The following is a 16,418-nucleotide window of genomic DNA, read 5'->3' on the forward strand; positions in this document are numbered from 1 at the left end:
GCTTTGATCGATCAAGTTCAAGCTTAAAAAAAAAAAAAAGGGTGGGGGCAACCTGAAACGGATTGCTAATTTTATGAGTATATGACACATATTTATTTTTCACACAAATAAATTTTTAAATGAGAAATTAAAATTTTTTAGTTTCAATATAAATAAGAGAACAAAGGAACATAACACTATAAAAATATTGGATAATACATAACTCCCTTAGATATATCATGGTACAAAATTTCAAGTGTATTTATAGGCCACAGGTTAAATTTCATATAACAAGTTGTGGCATGTGAAATAGAAAATAACACTAAATCATGTATGAAAATTGAAAACAACTAAATATATAGAATTTTAATAATAAAATAGTAAATGTTAGGTGAAAAAAAGTATATAACAAGAAGAATATATAATAAAGGCATACAAAACTAATCAATATTCTTTTGTGTAAAACTCATTTCCCTCTTCCTTATATGTGTGTGTTTGTTTCTAAAAAAAAAAATTCTTCACAAAAAACAATATTAATCAATATTAATTATAAATATAACAAACTTGTTAATCAATATCAAACTTTCACCCAATTGTTGTAATTATCATCCTTCATGCTTTGCTGTTCAGTGTTCACATAAGTTATGAATTTTGCTTACAATATGTTAAATATTTTGGGGTAATAAATAATAATGGGCCACTTATATTGGGTTCCCTATTCTCATAAGAAGAACATGTGATTGATGGCAGAGGCCAATGGCCCGTTAAATATAAACTATAGGAAAAACAAAAGTACAAAAAAGATTTTCCACTGCCAGGATTTGAATCCGGATTCTTTCAATTTAGAATGTCAATGTGCTACAGCGAAATTAGATGTTAATGTTGCCATTACTTTTTATTCTTATTTAAAAAATGCTTCTCAGCAAGTTCTGATTTGCAACCTCAACCTACAAGTAGTGTTGCAAACAAACCAAGGTACGGTAGCTTTAATATGATAACTTTTTTTTTTTTTTTTTTTGAATTCATTAATATGAGAACTCGGCTTCACATTAGTTTATTGAGATAGCAAGTAATTTAACACCTTTTATAAATAATACTAAATTTGAGATTTTTCTTTTTTGTTAAATGAAAAATGAAAACGTGAGATGCTTACAAATGGTTAATTCTCCATTCGACTTTCTATTCTTTTTTTTTTTTTTTCTTTTTTTTAAAGAAATAATTCGAACTCTTTCCTCTCTAAACCTCTAAGCACTTTGTACATGGATAGATGCCAATTTAGCTACAAGACCCTTGACATTCTCTATTCGTCTTGAATGACTTAAAGAGGAAAATAATATAAGTAAATCGATAATTTATATTAGAAAAAAAAAATACAAGATTTTAACAACATAAGAAAAATGTACTTTTTATCAAGAATCTACCAACATTACACTAAGAATGTGACATAATTGTTAATGAAGCGGCTCCTCTTGTTACACAAACATCTCCTCACGGTGCATCATTGAAGTTGACCAAAGTGGATTGAATAGACTAAATCAAGAATATACCAACATTATGTTGAGAATTGACATAATTATCAATGAAAAAACTCCTCATTCTACACAAACTTCTCCTACAATGTCATATTTTAGATGGTCAATGTCTCTCTTGGAAATATTAGATCTCGGTTATTGAACAATGAATTTTAGTAATGAATTTTCCTTGAAAACTATTAATTTTAAATTTTGTTAGAGAAAGAAAGGAAGAGTAAAATTTTTGAAAGATTGAAAATTTTTATGTTTTTAATTTGCCACAAACATAGTAAAACGTATTAATAAAATGTTGAGCATTTATAGACATAATATCTTGTATTTTAGGGGTCTTCTTCCATTTGGGGCCTTAGACCATAGCCTAAAAGCCTTATGGTTGAGCCGCCCTTGAAGAATTCTTAGGCTTGACAATGGAGAAGATTGACCACTTCATGAATTGTTTTGGGATTAACTAAAATAAACAGGTTCTGTGCTTGAATTTGAGTTAGGGTTTGGAGATGGAAAGCTGATCTTGTACTCCACCAAGGTTTACATCAAGTGGAAATTTCACTTTTCAATTCTTGTGCCACGAGATCATCCTTGTGCTGCCATTGGAGGGTTCTTTCATTTTTGTGCAAAGTCATGCAAAATTGTAACATTGGACATCTTTCCTTACATGATTTTGCTTGCAATAATTCACGTCAACTTGATCTACATAATAAAAGTTTGTTTAGGCTTCTACCCTTCACTTTTGTCTCCAAAACCTCCCCATTCTTGTCTCCTGTTTACTCATGAGAAAAAAGATGGTGTAGGGAAAAAGAATTTCCACTGATCCCGGATTCTTTCAATCATAAAATTGCCAATGTGCTACAGCGGATTTGGTGTCAGTTTTGTCATAATTTTATACCTTATTGAAACTTTCCCAGCAAGCTGGGGATTTTCATTTTTAGCAAGCTAGGGAAATGGGAATTAGTTTTTGCATCTCATCTCATTGTCAATGAAAGAGTTTCTTAGAAGACTACCATGATTGAACTCAACAGGATAATATTCCAACAAATCTACTAATCAGAGACCAACCCATTGAAACACTTATTCATAACTCCATCCCGAAATTTTCTACTTCTAAGGATCCTTTGCTCAATAGTAGCATGATTCGAGCCTATCCAAAATACATTAAAAAAAAATTAGTTTCTAATTATAAATTCTCTGCATGAAAGCAAAACTAATCTCTAACATTTCATTTAGACATGACAAATTGGTTGAGTTGGGAGTGTTTGGGTTTGATCAATCAAGTATAATCTATACAAAAAAAAAAATAAAAAAATAAAAAAATAAAAAAAAAACAAAAAAAAACTAGGTTAATCTAAAATGGATAACTCATACCAAATCTTTGATGGCTCATGTCAAAACGGATAACTCATACCAAACCTGGTAATAAATAAGCAATTTGAACAATTTTTTATTATTTCAAAATAAAGAAGAGGACAAAGAAACATAAGTTACATAACACTAAAAAAATTTAGATAATACATAGATCCTTTGTTAAAAACCATAACAATTCACCAGTTTAATAACTTCACCCAGAAAAAAAAAATGACGGATATTATGGTCCAAATTTAATCTACTACAGCATCATTCCATGAGATTTTGAGGTGTCTCCTGGAGAAGGAATGAAATAGCCTAGTCAAAAATCAGGACACCACTTCATTATATAGGGGAAAAAAAGAATTTGATTTTCTCCCATCCTAATGATATTTTATGAGTTGTTATCATGTCTGCAAGACTAATTTAATGCGAAATGTTAATTCATAGAGTTGCAATTATTCCTTGCAATTTTTTGTTGTATCTTTTAGGTTTCATCTAGCAAGCAATGCTGATTAACTGATGATCAATCAGTACATATATAGTTACTTAAAATTTTTAAAAAAACCACTCATGATAGCAAACCTCCCATATGTGCTGTTTTAGCAGAGTAGAAAATTGCCTCTACAAAGGTTGGTCATAGGACTCATCACCAATCCTACACATATCTATAGATGCAGCAATGGTTCAGTCCTAGTAAAAAATAGTAAGGTAAATCAAATAGATTAAAATCCTAGATGAGCAGAACATTTTATAACACTAGCAATAAAATTATATTTAAGCATTAGTGAAGCCACTGCACAAGGCTATAACAGTTGTTTTAGTCCTTATTGAACGAAGTTATATTGAGTATGAGCAGTTGAGTCACAGAAGAGAACCATCACTAGGATGTCACAAACAAATCTCACTAGCAATGGTGGATTTTTTACTAGTAAAGCAGTGAGATAACTTTGTGTTGACAACTGCACCAATCCCATCCTCCATTCTTTTACATATTGATACTTTGTTGCACAAACTCCAACTCAAGGGTTTAGATTTTCTTTCTCATGCCTTGCCGTATTCTAATTTCCAAATATAATTGTTGCTAAAGTGAAAAAGGGATACAAGAAAATAAAGCCTCCTAAGCAACAAAAATAAATGTGAGGAAGCGAATTTAGTTAACCTGACTCAGTGCAGAGAGACACATAAACTAATGCTTGGAACGAATCAATGGGGCCATAGGAGTTTTCTTTGTGCCAAGCCATGCCAATTTGTAAAATGGACATCTTGCCTTGCATAATTTCCTAGCATTTCACGTCAGCTTGATCTTTACCATAAAGTTCATTTAGGTTTCTACCTTTCTTGTTTCTCCTCAAAACCTATGGCATTCTTGTCTCCTGTTTATTCAAGAATAATAGAACACTCACCCTGTTAGTTTATCTACTAACATTAACTCAAAATAGAATTTTGTTAGAATATAAGATGATGGTGAACAGAAATTTATGATTTGTAATAAATTACGAGTGAACAGCAAAAGTGGGAGCTTTGTGCACTAGGTACAACCTTTTATTTATTTATTTATTTATTTTATATAAAATTTACAGCAAGAATTTGGACAACTCAGGGCTCATCAAATATTGTCTTCTCCATGTTATACATTTTGATGGAAGAAGGATAAAAAGATTGCTTAACATTTTTACAACAATAATATTGACACAACTGTTTTCACAACTTGCTAAGGTGGTAAGTTGTGAATCATGTGATTGATACATGCTTTTTGAAAATGAATGGTGGTTGGTGGTCCCTTTATCCAGGTTATCCACATCCAAATAAACCATGAATTTCTATGTCCAAAAGCATCCAAAATCAGTCACGTTGTCATGCTGTCATTCAAAGATGACTTCAATGCAATGCCCCAGCTATTTCATATAGTTCACCAGTCAAGCAGGCTAAGCATTTGTATATATCCTTTGCTTTAGAGTGAGATGTATCTCCAGAAGTGAATGTATGAACTCCATTTTCCATGTGTACCCAGCTGCAACCAGCAAGCTTTTTGACCTCCTTCCCTCTCATCTTCTTCCTTATTCTTCCCATGTCATGCCAATTGCCCTCTGCAGCATAGACATTGGCCAACTGAACATACCGAGCCCCATCATCTCCTATGTTTCTTAGTAGTTTCTCTTCCACCTCTCTTGCAAATATTGTATTCCCGTTTATCCTACAAGCATTCAGAAATACCCCCCAGATTGCAGCATCCAGTTCCGTTGGAATCATTTTCATAAAAGCTACCACCTTTCCTAGTTGATTATCCCTCCCATACAGATCAATCATACATGCATAGTGGTCTATTTCAGGCAATACATTAAAGTCTTTTCTCATGGAATGGAAAATTTCCTCACCCTGTTCTACTAATCCAGAGTGACGACAAGCTGACAGAAGTGCAAGAAAGGTGACTGCGTCTGGTCTGACACCTCTATCCACCATTTCTTTAAAATGATGGATGGCTTCATCTACATGCCCATGGTGAGCATAACCAGCTATCATTACATTGTAAAGGACTGAATCTCTGTCAATAACTCTTTCAAATATTTTTTCTGCATAAGCAATGCTCCCACATTTTGAGTACATATCAACCAAAGCAGTAATCAGCTTCTCATTTATTTCAATCCCTAATCTCAGTAAGTAAGCATGAATCTGCTTTCCAGGATCCAGGGCAGCCTGTATTGCACAACTGCTGAGCAAACTGAAAAGGATCAAAACATCAGGAACTGTTGCTTCCTCAGCATTGAACTCACAAAAAAGTTCAAACACAGCTTCACACTGCTGTGACCTGACATAACCTGAAAATAAAGCCATCCAGACAAGAGAATTCTTCTCTAGTAATGAATCAAAAAGCCTTCGGGCATCTACCATGCTGCCTTGAGATGCATACCCCAAAATCATTGAAGTAATAGCATAGGAGTTTCCGCTTCCCATTGCTGCATGAACTGACTCTGCATACTTCATATTCCCACACTTACAATAGACATCAACAATGCCACTGCTAATAAATTGATTCAAGCTCAACCCATTTTTCAAAACCCAAGCATGGACTTCCTTTCCAAGCTTCAAACTTTTCATGCCAGAGCACGCGCTCAAAACACTTGCAAAAGTATGTTCATTCCATCCAAATCCACTCTCAGCCATATGGAAAAACAACCTTAATGACTCCTCCTCAAAACCATGCTGAGCATAACCTGAAATTAATGTATTCCAGGATACCATGTCATTGAACTTGGGTTCTCTCCAAAAAATATCGGAAGCCATTTCCAATTTTCCTTCCCTACAGCAAGCTGCCACCATTGCATTCTTCAAAACCAAATCAACCACTCCACTACCACATCCACTAAAAACCTGGTATGCTTCTTTAAAACAACCACATTTAGAATACATATCAATGAGAGAGCTAACCGCAACCCCACAAAAATCGCAAGCACTTTTCACCATATATGAATGCAACTGCCTCCCATATGATACCACACTCAACTTGGCAGTCAAGTTAAGCATCGTGCTAACTGTAAACTCATCAATTCCGATTTCTTCATACACAGAATGCATGTCAATGAATAACTTAAGCGCATGAGCTTCATACCCTTCTGCGCTTACATACCCAGATAACATTGAATTATAGGTAACCAAGTCTCTGCTGGAAGCTGCATCAAATAACGCTCTTGCTTGTGGCAAGTTTTGGGATTTTATATAAGCCGAGATTATAGCATTCCAAGAGAAGACGTTTCGTTCAGGCATTTCATCGAACAGTTTGTGAGCTTCACGAAGAAGACCGTGTTTAGAGTACAAGTGAATAAGTTGATTGGACGCGAAAATGGTTGGTGTAAAACCAGCTTTTATGGCTTGAATGTGATATATAAGGCCATCTTTCAAGGACCTCATTCGCATACGATCTAAATTCTAATAACGCAGAGACAAAGAAGATAAAAAAAAAACAGGGCGGGAAACATTTAAAGAGCTTTGATGCCTATTTTGGGAGTTTAATAAATGACTTCATGGAAAAATCCTAATGTTCTTCTCTCTTTCAATCAGCTTTGAACTAACCCCTATCTCTCTCTCTCTCTCTCTCTCTCTCTCTCTCTCATATTTCATCTTTGCAGTTTGCTCCAGAAGACGTGGCAATCCTGTAATTTACATCATTTCACTTTCTTGCCAATTGTTATGGCAAATGTTCTCCACCACAGTACAGAAGATGAAAAAAAATTTATGTAAATCAATGACATAACTGGCTTATGGAATGTTTTAAATGCATTTTTAGGGCTAATTTTGCCAAAGAGTATAATTTTAGTAAACATTTAGGAGAAACTCATCCGTCAAACTTATCTAGATATATAGCACTTTGTCAAACTTGAGTTTCACTTGGAAAATTCAAGTTCCAAGAATTATGGGTTTGCATGGCAATCTGATGCTTGGAACTAGAGTTTGTTGAATTTGAGTTCCAAAAAAGTGCTACATAACTAAATAAGTTTAGTAGGACATGTTACTCATAAATTTTTCCTAAAATTATGTTATTTGGCTAAAAAGGTTGCCTTTTTAGGGTGATTTGTTAGAATCAAAATCAATGTTTCAAAACAAATTTTTGTCTTGGTTTTAGAATCAGTTAATTGGTGATGTGGAGTAGTTTAAAAGTTGGGAATAGTTGCCTTGGAATTCAAGAAAGCAGTTTTTACAAGGATGAAAGGTTCTGGTAAGCATCCCCAAAAGAACTTCAATTTTCTTTGAAAATGAAAAGAATTTCAATTAGTTAAACCATTAGAATAAGTCTAGCGTCACAAATTTTTCCACAACTTTACTCTGTGAGGACTTGTGAGTGGTGAAAATAAAATTGTGGGTCCATGATTTTACCATTCACGAGTCGCCAAATAGTAAAGTTGTAGTAAAGTTTGTGGCACTAGACTTCCTCAAATAATTATGGTAAAATAAGAATTAACATGATAAAAATATTGTTAAATATTGAAAAACATTAGCATGACTGACTACTTCAACTTATATTGCCTTCTTATTTGTTCTTACTTTCTCTCCTAAATGATCCTTGGGGAAGGAAAATATTGCTTTTGGATCATGCATCTATTTCATAGTTTTGGCTGGCAGTAAGTTTGGCCTCTGCCACCCATATTACCAACTCAAGGATGGACTTGCAACTATTCTCCTCCTTTTGCTTTTGTTGGTGGTGGATTGGTTCTTACAATGTGTCCCTTCTCACTATGAAACACTAGTTGGTGGCATCAAATATAAATTCATTAAGTAATTGAAGATTATCGGACTCATTGGCATCAAAGATATCTGAACTTCCGATCAAAAAAAAAAAAAAAAGATATCTGAACTTCCTCTTAATTCAAATTGAATATGCTGAATTCTCTATAACAATTTTACAATACCACAAATACACTAGTAATGAGCAGCGAAAAAAGAAAAGTTCGTAAAGGGATTGTCTTAATTGTTCAAGGGTAGGGAAAAACCAAAAAATACAAAAACCAAATGAAGATAATATCTGAGGGCTGAATTTAGCAATGAGGAGATTAATTTGAACTCTGTAATGGCAACACCAAAGTGCTAGTCAGACTTGAACCTTAGGCACTATGTCATGCGTTGTATCTATAAATAGATATTCTGCAATCATACGTCACAAATTAAAAAAAAAAAAAAAAAAAAGATTTGTCAGTCTTTAGTTGTAATCTCTTTACATATTTTCTAGATCACATATCAACACACAAAATATGGACACACTCATCTTATTCATGAGTGCTCCATTTGTTTAAATGCAAAATCTTGTGTAAAAATAGTTTTTTTTTTTTTTTTTTTTTTTTCAGTTTTTCAATGTTTGTTAGTATCAGAAAAAATAAGTTAAAGAAAAATTATATTTGGTCAATATAAAAAGTAGAGCTTATTTTTTTAAAATTGTTTTCCACTAAATTTTTTTTGAAAAACAACTCTATTTCATGGCAAGATAAATAAGAGAAGTTAAGAAATCTTTTCCAAAACATTTAAGATAGCTACCAAATATAGGTAAATGATAGTTTTATAAAACATATTTTTTGAAAAATGACTCATTTTTCTAGAAAACTTTAACTTCCAAACAAAAGCAGAAACTCTCGATCTAGTATCTAGTGAACAAAGAAGTAGCCTCTCTTAGGGGGGAAATAGAAATAGGAATATAAAAGAGAGAAAGGCAGCCAACTCAATTCACCACTCAAGAAATGGTAAAAGAAAAAGATTACGTTTCCAGAAAGGCAAAAGAGTTGAACCTATATGCGTTCAGCCTTGAATAGCATAGCAAAATCTCAGTTTCCAAAACACCTCTCAAAAATCCCATGGTCGTCAAAAATAGGTCTGAATGTTTGGAATGTGGGCAATTTTATCTTTTATACCAATCCACGCCACTACCTTTCTTGCACCGCCTCTTCAGATGTGGACATTCTCGAATTATCAATGTTTTGAGTGCCGTAAGATTTTGCAACTGGTTTGGTATAGACATTAGACTTGAGCAGTACTCAATTGCCAAATATGAAAGCGATGTGAGGGCATCCTATTTGTGTTGACAAAGCAGATAATCTTTCACAATTCCAGATTTGCAGAGTATGGAGATTAGTTAGATGTTGAATACCCTCTGGCAATGAAATTAAGCGTGCACATCCATCAATATGTAACTCCTCAAGTGCAGCTAAATATTGAATTCACTCGGATAAAGAGCAAAATGTATCACACTTCTCAATCCGTAACTTCCTTAGTGAAGATAAACAACGTAGATTCTGGATTCCATCTGGAAGAGTTTGGAGCTCAGGACAGTAACTTATCTCTAGATATTTCAATGCAGAAAGACTATCCAACTGATTTGCTAGTGACTCAAGTTCGAATAGATAATATATCCGTAAGGACACAAGCATCTTATGATTTTGCAGCAGTTCATCTGGAAGAAGAGTCAATTTATCGAAGTCTTCTATCGCAAGGAAAGAAAGTGAAGTGAGATTCTTCACTGAACAAAGTAACTTTGCATTGCTTCTTCTAATTGTGAAACTTGTCACTGAAGGAATAATGGGAAATTCTTCTAACCTTGAGCATCCTGTGATCAATAATGTTCTTAAGTGGGGAAAACTTTCTTTTCCATTCACTGTTCTCCATTCCTCTAAATTAGTCATGTTACATGACTCCAAGCTCTCCAATGATGGGAACACAATTGCACTATCCCTGTAGAACTCATTGCCAAGATACTTCACAATATGATTGCCAGTTAGAACAAGAACCTTGAGGTAGGGTAGTTTCCCAAGAGGTGGAAGATGTTCGTATCTTCTACAATTTTCTAGCGAAATTTCAACCAGATTAGGAAGAAGGGAATCTTTCATCCATGTTGAAAATTTTGAACCACGATAGCAACTTATGCACAGATTTTTCAGATTTGAATTAGGTTGCAGACCTTCAAGAACATTTTCAGACTGTGTAGGTCCATTCATGCTATCACTCTGCCAAACCAAACTCACCGAATGAAGATCTTGTTTTCCAATCATTTTTCTTTTTTTTTTTTTTTTTTTTGGGATCACAATGATCTTGATTCATACGATCTAATATTGTGCTCTATAATTTTTATTGTAATTTGAAAAGGATGAGAAACCTATGAAAATCATTTAACATAATCTCAAGTTTACTTGAAAATTAATATTCATTAAGCATAAGCTCCAATCTACATTAAAAAAGAATGTTCTTTTTTTTCTCTCATTTTACTAGAGTCAATGTTTCGTTTAACCGATGTGAAACAAGATTCAAATTACCAGACAAAGTAGAAACTATATCAATGAAGGAGATACTTGTTAGTTACTTCTGCTTTTGGGTGAGGCTGCTTATCATTTTTGTCATCTTAGGCCTAGGTTCTTGAAAAACTGGCATTACATGGGTTGGACAAAAGGAGTGCCATTATATGGAAATTGGCAAAGTGCTGTGGACACTACTAGGTACTAAGTACTAACCACTAACATTCAAGCCCTACAAGCATACTTGTAAAGGATTTTCTTTTTTGATAAATACTTGTAAAGGGTTTTCTTATCAGTCACTTGCCCAGATAAAAATCCATATGGAGCCAATAAGAAGTGAAATCATGATTGAATGGATTTTTTTTATCGACCTTGCTCAATTGGAGATTCTGATGAATTACCTGTCCAGTGCACATGAATTTTCCACTAGGTTTTTTCTTTCTGGGCTACCGAGGGGCACCAAGGCAGTATGATGTTAATTCACTTATTTACTCATTTATTATTTTAGATGTTAGTTTTGAAGAGGGTGAGGGATAGAGTGATAAGGTTTATTTGAGATCAATAATAATTTGTATCATGCCATGTTCCCATGACTATCAACAGAAAATCAAGGACCAATTGAGAGAAATTCACAACAAAAATAGCCTTATGACATTTAAGAACTCAAGATAAGAAAGAGTATTGGCAGGTCTTAGAAGACAAAAATGTCATGGTGTTTAAGTTTCTATTAGATCTACAACACGTTGACCAGTTTAGCTTATAATTTCAGATTCCGTATGCTTCTGATGGTTTATAGCATTGATTGATTGAACACAACTTTCGCAGCAGAGTATACTGACCTTGCATCATCTGCACAGAAGAAATTCACATCAATAACTGCTTTCATCCTTATGTCTGCCATGCTTGCATGCTTGTTTATTTATTTTTTGCTTGGCAGATCTCAATCATTGTCCAAATCAAAATTACAAGGGGTCTATTGTTTTAGTGACAAAGCACAGGGGTTGTCATTGTAATTTACCCTTTAGGCAAGACCCCCCCCCCCCAAAAAAAAAAAATAGTACATTCATTTTGTTTCTCATAGCATTTGGAAGGACCATTAACTATAAATTTCAAAATTAATGAGAATTTGGTACAAGAAATGGCAATGATAGCGAAATTTAGTTATTTTGTGATGACTCCTACTCCTATTTTGATAATGGACTGGTGCCTCCAAATGCTATGGAATATGATATGGATTCATTTGATTCCAGGAAAGCCCAAAACCCTTTATGAGCAGAACTTATCAAGCAAATTTTATAAATCTAGACAAAATATTTGTAAATGGAATATGTGAACACATACCTGCAATTGAGGCCAAACTAAATGCAGTAGGCACATTGGTCTCTGCCTCAACAGCAGCTTTGGCTGCTGCAATTCCAACCGCCACACTCTGCATAAGATTTAAACCTGTGCAAATGGAAGCAAGCATCCCACCAACCAAGCAATCACCAGCCCCTGTGAGCCTAACAACTGATGCAGGAAGTGCTGGAAAATGCACAGCAAAAAGATGAGAATCTTTTTCTGAAACTGTAGCACCACCCCAATGTGGAGGACAGCTTGATGTTACAATTTTATAAAACTGTTCGCAGGAGACATAAGGCTTGAGTCTCTCCAAACCAGTATTCATGAAGCTGGGCCCTCCTTTAGAGCATAAAAACACTCCATCTGAACCAAGGGTCACAACAATTATTCTGATACCCTTTTCTAGCAAAAGCCAGATTGCTGGTTTTAGCTTTTGGAACAATGATTCTGTCGAATCTTTATTTCCCCTCTCAATTGGAGGAAACACATTTGCACAAGACAGAGCATTTGCCATGGCAATAAGTTCATCTTCATTAGGTGAAGCAACAGTTACCTGCAGGAAACATTCGTATTAGTTGGAGACTGAAAAAATGTGAATAAAGAGCATAGGATCAAGTGTGGGTGTAGCATGTGTTCTTATGAGTTTGGTCAACGGTTACCTGCAGGAAACCTTCGTATTAGTTGGAGACTGAAAAAATGTGAATAAAGAGCATAGGATCAAGTGTGGGTGTAGCATGTGTTCTTATGAGTTTGGTCAATGAGGTCTATCTTATATGCTATCTCCTTCCCTTGTAAGAGAAAAAAGGAGCAGAGCAAGAGGTAGTGGGTTCAAGACCCCCTAGGTACATGTGCAACTTGGTACTAAAGAAAAAGATTTTTTTTTTCTTTTATCAGTTTCATTAAAAAGAGCAATGGCCACACAAATTAAACCATACTCTAAAAGTTTTGCTAAAATAAGTCCTAACAATGTGCTACACAGAATGAGGTGGCAGAGCATAACTTGGAACACCACTTTTTCAAGTTGCCAGAACTTACATACTTGGCAACTGAAGCAACTCTTCTGGATTTTGCAACTGATACAGGCTCAAACCACACTGGGACGCTAGATTTTGCCGCAACTGAGAAATACATAAATATGGATAAGAGAAAAGTGGAGAATCAATAATAATTGGTAGAGTAAAGAATTCAAAATTTTCAGTTAACAAATATATTGGAGAGAGAAAGAGTTTAGAAGTACTTTGACAAGAAGCTTCTAGAGCAGGAGGAATTAGGTTTGCATCAACCATCAATATTGGAGCAGAACATATACTGTATTTGAATTGCTGAATCCACTCAGGTGTAAGAAACTTTTCCTGTGTCAGATTATCCAAAAAAATATATAAAATCTTGAAGGTACTATTCTTAAACTTGTATAAGTTGGCAGATTTTCTACAGCCACCATTACTAAACTCACAATAGCTTCCACACTTGCAACAGCAGCCGCCAATTCTCCATCGATATCAAGTATGTTGCATACAACAGGAGTACCTATATCTTGTTGCTTTCGAATCCCTACTCCAAACTAATATTGTGTAAGAATAGACTAGCAAGCTTCATAATAAAATTTCAGCCCCACATTTAAGAAGGAAAGATGATTAAATTATACACAAACTTATACATTAATATTTCAATTTGACTCTAGGAAGACACATAGAAAAGAAAACTTGCAGTGTATAAGAGGCTAGTGTTGAATCGGATCTCCTAAAAGTTAATATTTTCTTCTTAAATCCTATAACTTCTTCCAAACACAATACCAGCATTTATACTAAAACTCTACATTATCATGTATAATTCAGAAGAAGACAAGCCAGCCTTATTGAGTTTCTTTATCTTCAATTCATTTTTTATGATTTTTTTCTTCATTCATCTTTCTAAGCATTGGTGTCGCTCTAAATTTCCCAAATTATTTTGAGTCTTCTAACAGAGCCAACACAACTATGCAAAGTAGTGAAATACTTGTTATAGCAAATCCAGTATGAAAACGCCAAGGAAAAGATCATGGTGAATACCAAGATGTCCCCTATTAAACTGAAAGTTGTGCACAAAATAAGTGAGACTAGCTTGCTTTAGTGTCAGAAAAAAAATCTGTGCTAGAGGGTTGTCTATTCCAACTTACAACAAAATTGATAAGAGTCCCACAGTTTCAGGGACAAGTCAAAATGGGTATAAAAAGAACAGGGTTACTGAGTAGATTCAAATATAAAAATAAACCAATCATTTATGCAATCAGAAAAGGCAAAATTTTCTGTATATAATAACTAAAGGATGTAAACATGAAAGGAACACCTTCTGTAGATAGCCCAGCAGATTTCCAGTGCTCTAATAACAATTTTCCTAGTAAAAAAACATAACATTGTCAGATACAGAAGAAGCCATATTGGCTGTAGGACAAATGTGATGATGAGAAAAACAAATAAATAGAAGTCTGGTACAATATCAAAGTAAAGAGTCCATGATTAGGCATTTTAATGCATGAAGATGGATACTTAAGAAACTAATGTGTATTGAATACAATGCACATCTAAATCCAAATGCAGATGGGGTATAAAGAAAAGGTCAAGGAAGTTGAATATGGCACATATTCAAAATTTGAATAACCAGATTGGATACTTAAAAATCTAAGCAAACAAATGAATGTTAAATTTCAATGCATGGCATATATGCTTGCATAGATCAATGGGATAATGATGGAATCCAGAGAATGGACTCATATCAGTGATATCATTATTCAATTCAGCAACAAGCCTATTAGCTGTGCATTTTAATCAATCTATGTATGTGAAAAGAATATTGTAGATTCTAACAAATTTACTATTTAGGTTCCTTCTTCTTTCTTTCTTTTTTTAATTGGCGACTTACATTAACAGTTAATGGGTTTTGAACCTACAACTCAACCCTCAACCCATTCTTGTGGGAAGAGGAAGTACCATTCGAGCCAAACCTCATTAACCTATTTAATTCTGATTTACTTGAAGACCCATAAATGGTTTCTGTAGGCAATCCCACCTGTGAACCACAAGTTCCAGTTAAACATGGAAGCAGCATGCCTCCTGTAAAAGCTACAAAACTATCAAACTAATACAAACAAAAGAGATGCTAAAACTCACCAGCCATATCAAGCCCCACAGCACTAATCATAAAAGGCTTTGCTCCGAGTTTTGACACACATTCAGCAACATTCCTTGCTACACCTCCTAGTACATAACGAACCTGAACAGAAGACTCCATAATGTTAAACTATCGCAATTATACGTATATAAAAGGAACTTCTTTTTCTCTCATTTAAGCAACTTGATGCACATGCATGCTTCCATGCTCCATTAGATATAAATGAATCTCCACCTATCTTTGTATTAGCACTATAACCAACCCCTCATCAATTATGAACATTAAATGTCAAGCTACAATTCATATACGAAAACAAAACAAAACAATTTCTTGGAGTGCAATGATAATTACAAAACTATCAAATAAGTCCTGAAGTTCAAGTTAAAAACAACTACACTCAAATGGGTTCTTGTTCTACTTCATAACTAAAAGGAAATTGATATAATTGAGATACATTTCCTTCAAACCAAAACAAGACCTCCATTATTTTAATTAACTCTATCATACAATGTTTACAAATTCACCAAAGTTGCAAACTTTATTCACACCTTGAATAACCAAATATATATATGGAAATTACAAAAGAAAACCTTGCCAGGTGTGGTGGTTCTGGGATTGGCAGGGACTGAAGGAATGGCATGAATGTCCAGCACCATACCCCCTATGATCACAGCTTCTGCATCACCATTTTTCACTTTCCCACCATTCAATAAAACCTTTAAAAAAAAACCCCACCAAAAAAACAATGAGTTAACAAGTAAACAACATGTGAGTGTGGATATATTGCACCATAAAGTAGATCATTATAAAAAATAAAAATAAAAAAACTGTGAATGAAATAATCTTTACCTGATGAAGAAAAAAATTTGGTTCACGAGGCAGTGATAGGAGGTGACGAGAAATAGCCTCCACTCTTCTCTGAACACTGCTCTCCATTTTCGCTTCTCTGTGAGACTGTGTAAGGATTAAGGAATACTCTGTTTTCACTTTGCAGAGAAAATACCAACTAAAAAGTATTAACTTGATCATGGGCCAATTGGGCAGTTCTCATTTGGGTAGGCTGAGACATATATTGGGCTCGATGGGCTACCTTAGATTTTAAAGAGTGTAGGCCTCATTAATTTTTGGGCTCAGTTAGGACTAAACAGAGAAATAAGAGAGGTGTGCTTCAGTTGGGCCCATTGGGATATTGGAAATTAGTGCTGGTCTTGAATCTCAAAATAACAGTTATAATTTTATTTTCAGTTTTAATAAGAAAATAACAGTTATAAATTATAATTCAAGTTATGGTTTTTTTTTTTTTTTTTTTTGT

General features: G+C 34.2%; 2 protein-coding genes across 3 annotated transcripts; both read right to left on the minus strand.

Annotated features, from left to right (window-relative positions):
• Nucleotides 1-4,455: 4,455 nt before the first annotated feature.
• On the minus strand, nt 4,456-7,233 carry LOC126707430 (putative pentatricopeptide repeat-containing protein At3g18840). The gene has a single exon (XM_050407057.1). It carries the CDS (start codon nt 6,762-6,764, stop codon nt 4,731-4,733), a length of 2,034 nt encoding a protein of 677 aa, XP_050263014.1. The 5' UTR covers nt 6,765-7,233; the 3' UTR covers nt 4,456-4,730.
• A 4,013-nt stretch (nt 7,234-11,246) lies between these two features.
• LOC126707431 (pseudouridine kinase) lies at nt 11,247-16,110 on the minus strand. 2 transcript variants are annotated; one of them, XM_050407059.1, is made up of 9 exons: nt 15,956-16,110; nt 15,697-15,822; nt 15,106-15,208; nt 14,285-14,332; nt 13,413-13,510; nt 13,197-13,311; nt 12,995-13,077; nt 11,960-12,512; nt 11,247-11,467 (listed from the first exon to the last, which is right to left on the minus strand). In XM_050407059.1, exons 1-9 carry the CDS (start codon nt 16,040-16,042, stop codon nt 11,409-11,411), a joined length of 1,272 nt encoding a protein of 423 aa, XP_050263016.1. In that variant the 5' UTR covers nt 16,043-16,110; the 3' UTR covers nt 11,247-11,408. The 2 variants fall into 2 exon arrangements, with proteins under 2 accessions (XP_050263016.1, XP_050263017.1); XM_050407060.1 differs by having other exon boundaries at nt 15,702-15,822; nt 15,956-16,105.
• Nucleotides 16,111-16,418: the final 308 nt, after the last annotated feature.

The sequence above is a fragment of the Quercus robur genome, chromosome 11 (assembly GCF_932294415.1).
Source record: "Quercus robur chromosome 11, dhQueRobu3.1, whole genome shotgun sequence".
Lineage (NCBI taxonomy): Eukaryota > Viridiplantae > Streptophyta > Magnoliopsida > Fagales > Fagaceae > Quercus > Quercus robur.

Bases quoted from the DNA above. Each gene is read 5' to 3' on its own strand.
- LOC126707430 (XM_050407057.1), bottom strand. From the start codon at position 6,764: ATGCGAATGAGGTCCTTGAAAGATGGCCTTATATATCACATTCAAGCC.
- LOC126707431 (XM_050407059.1), bottom strand. From the start codon at position 16,042: ATGGAGAGCAGTGTTCAGAGAAGAGTGGAGGCTATTTCTCGTCACCTC. The intron at 14,333-15,105 runs GTGAGTTTTAGC...TTTTTTTACTAG, and splicing joins TGTGGGGCTTGATATGGCTG to GAAAATTGTTATTAGAGCAC. The intron at 12,513-12,994 runs GTAAGTTCTGGC...TGTTTCCTGCAG, and splicing joins TTGCTTCAGTTGCCAAGTAT to GTAACTGTTGCTTCACCTAA.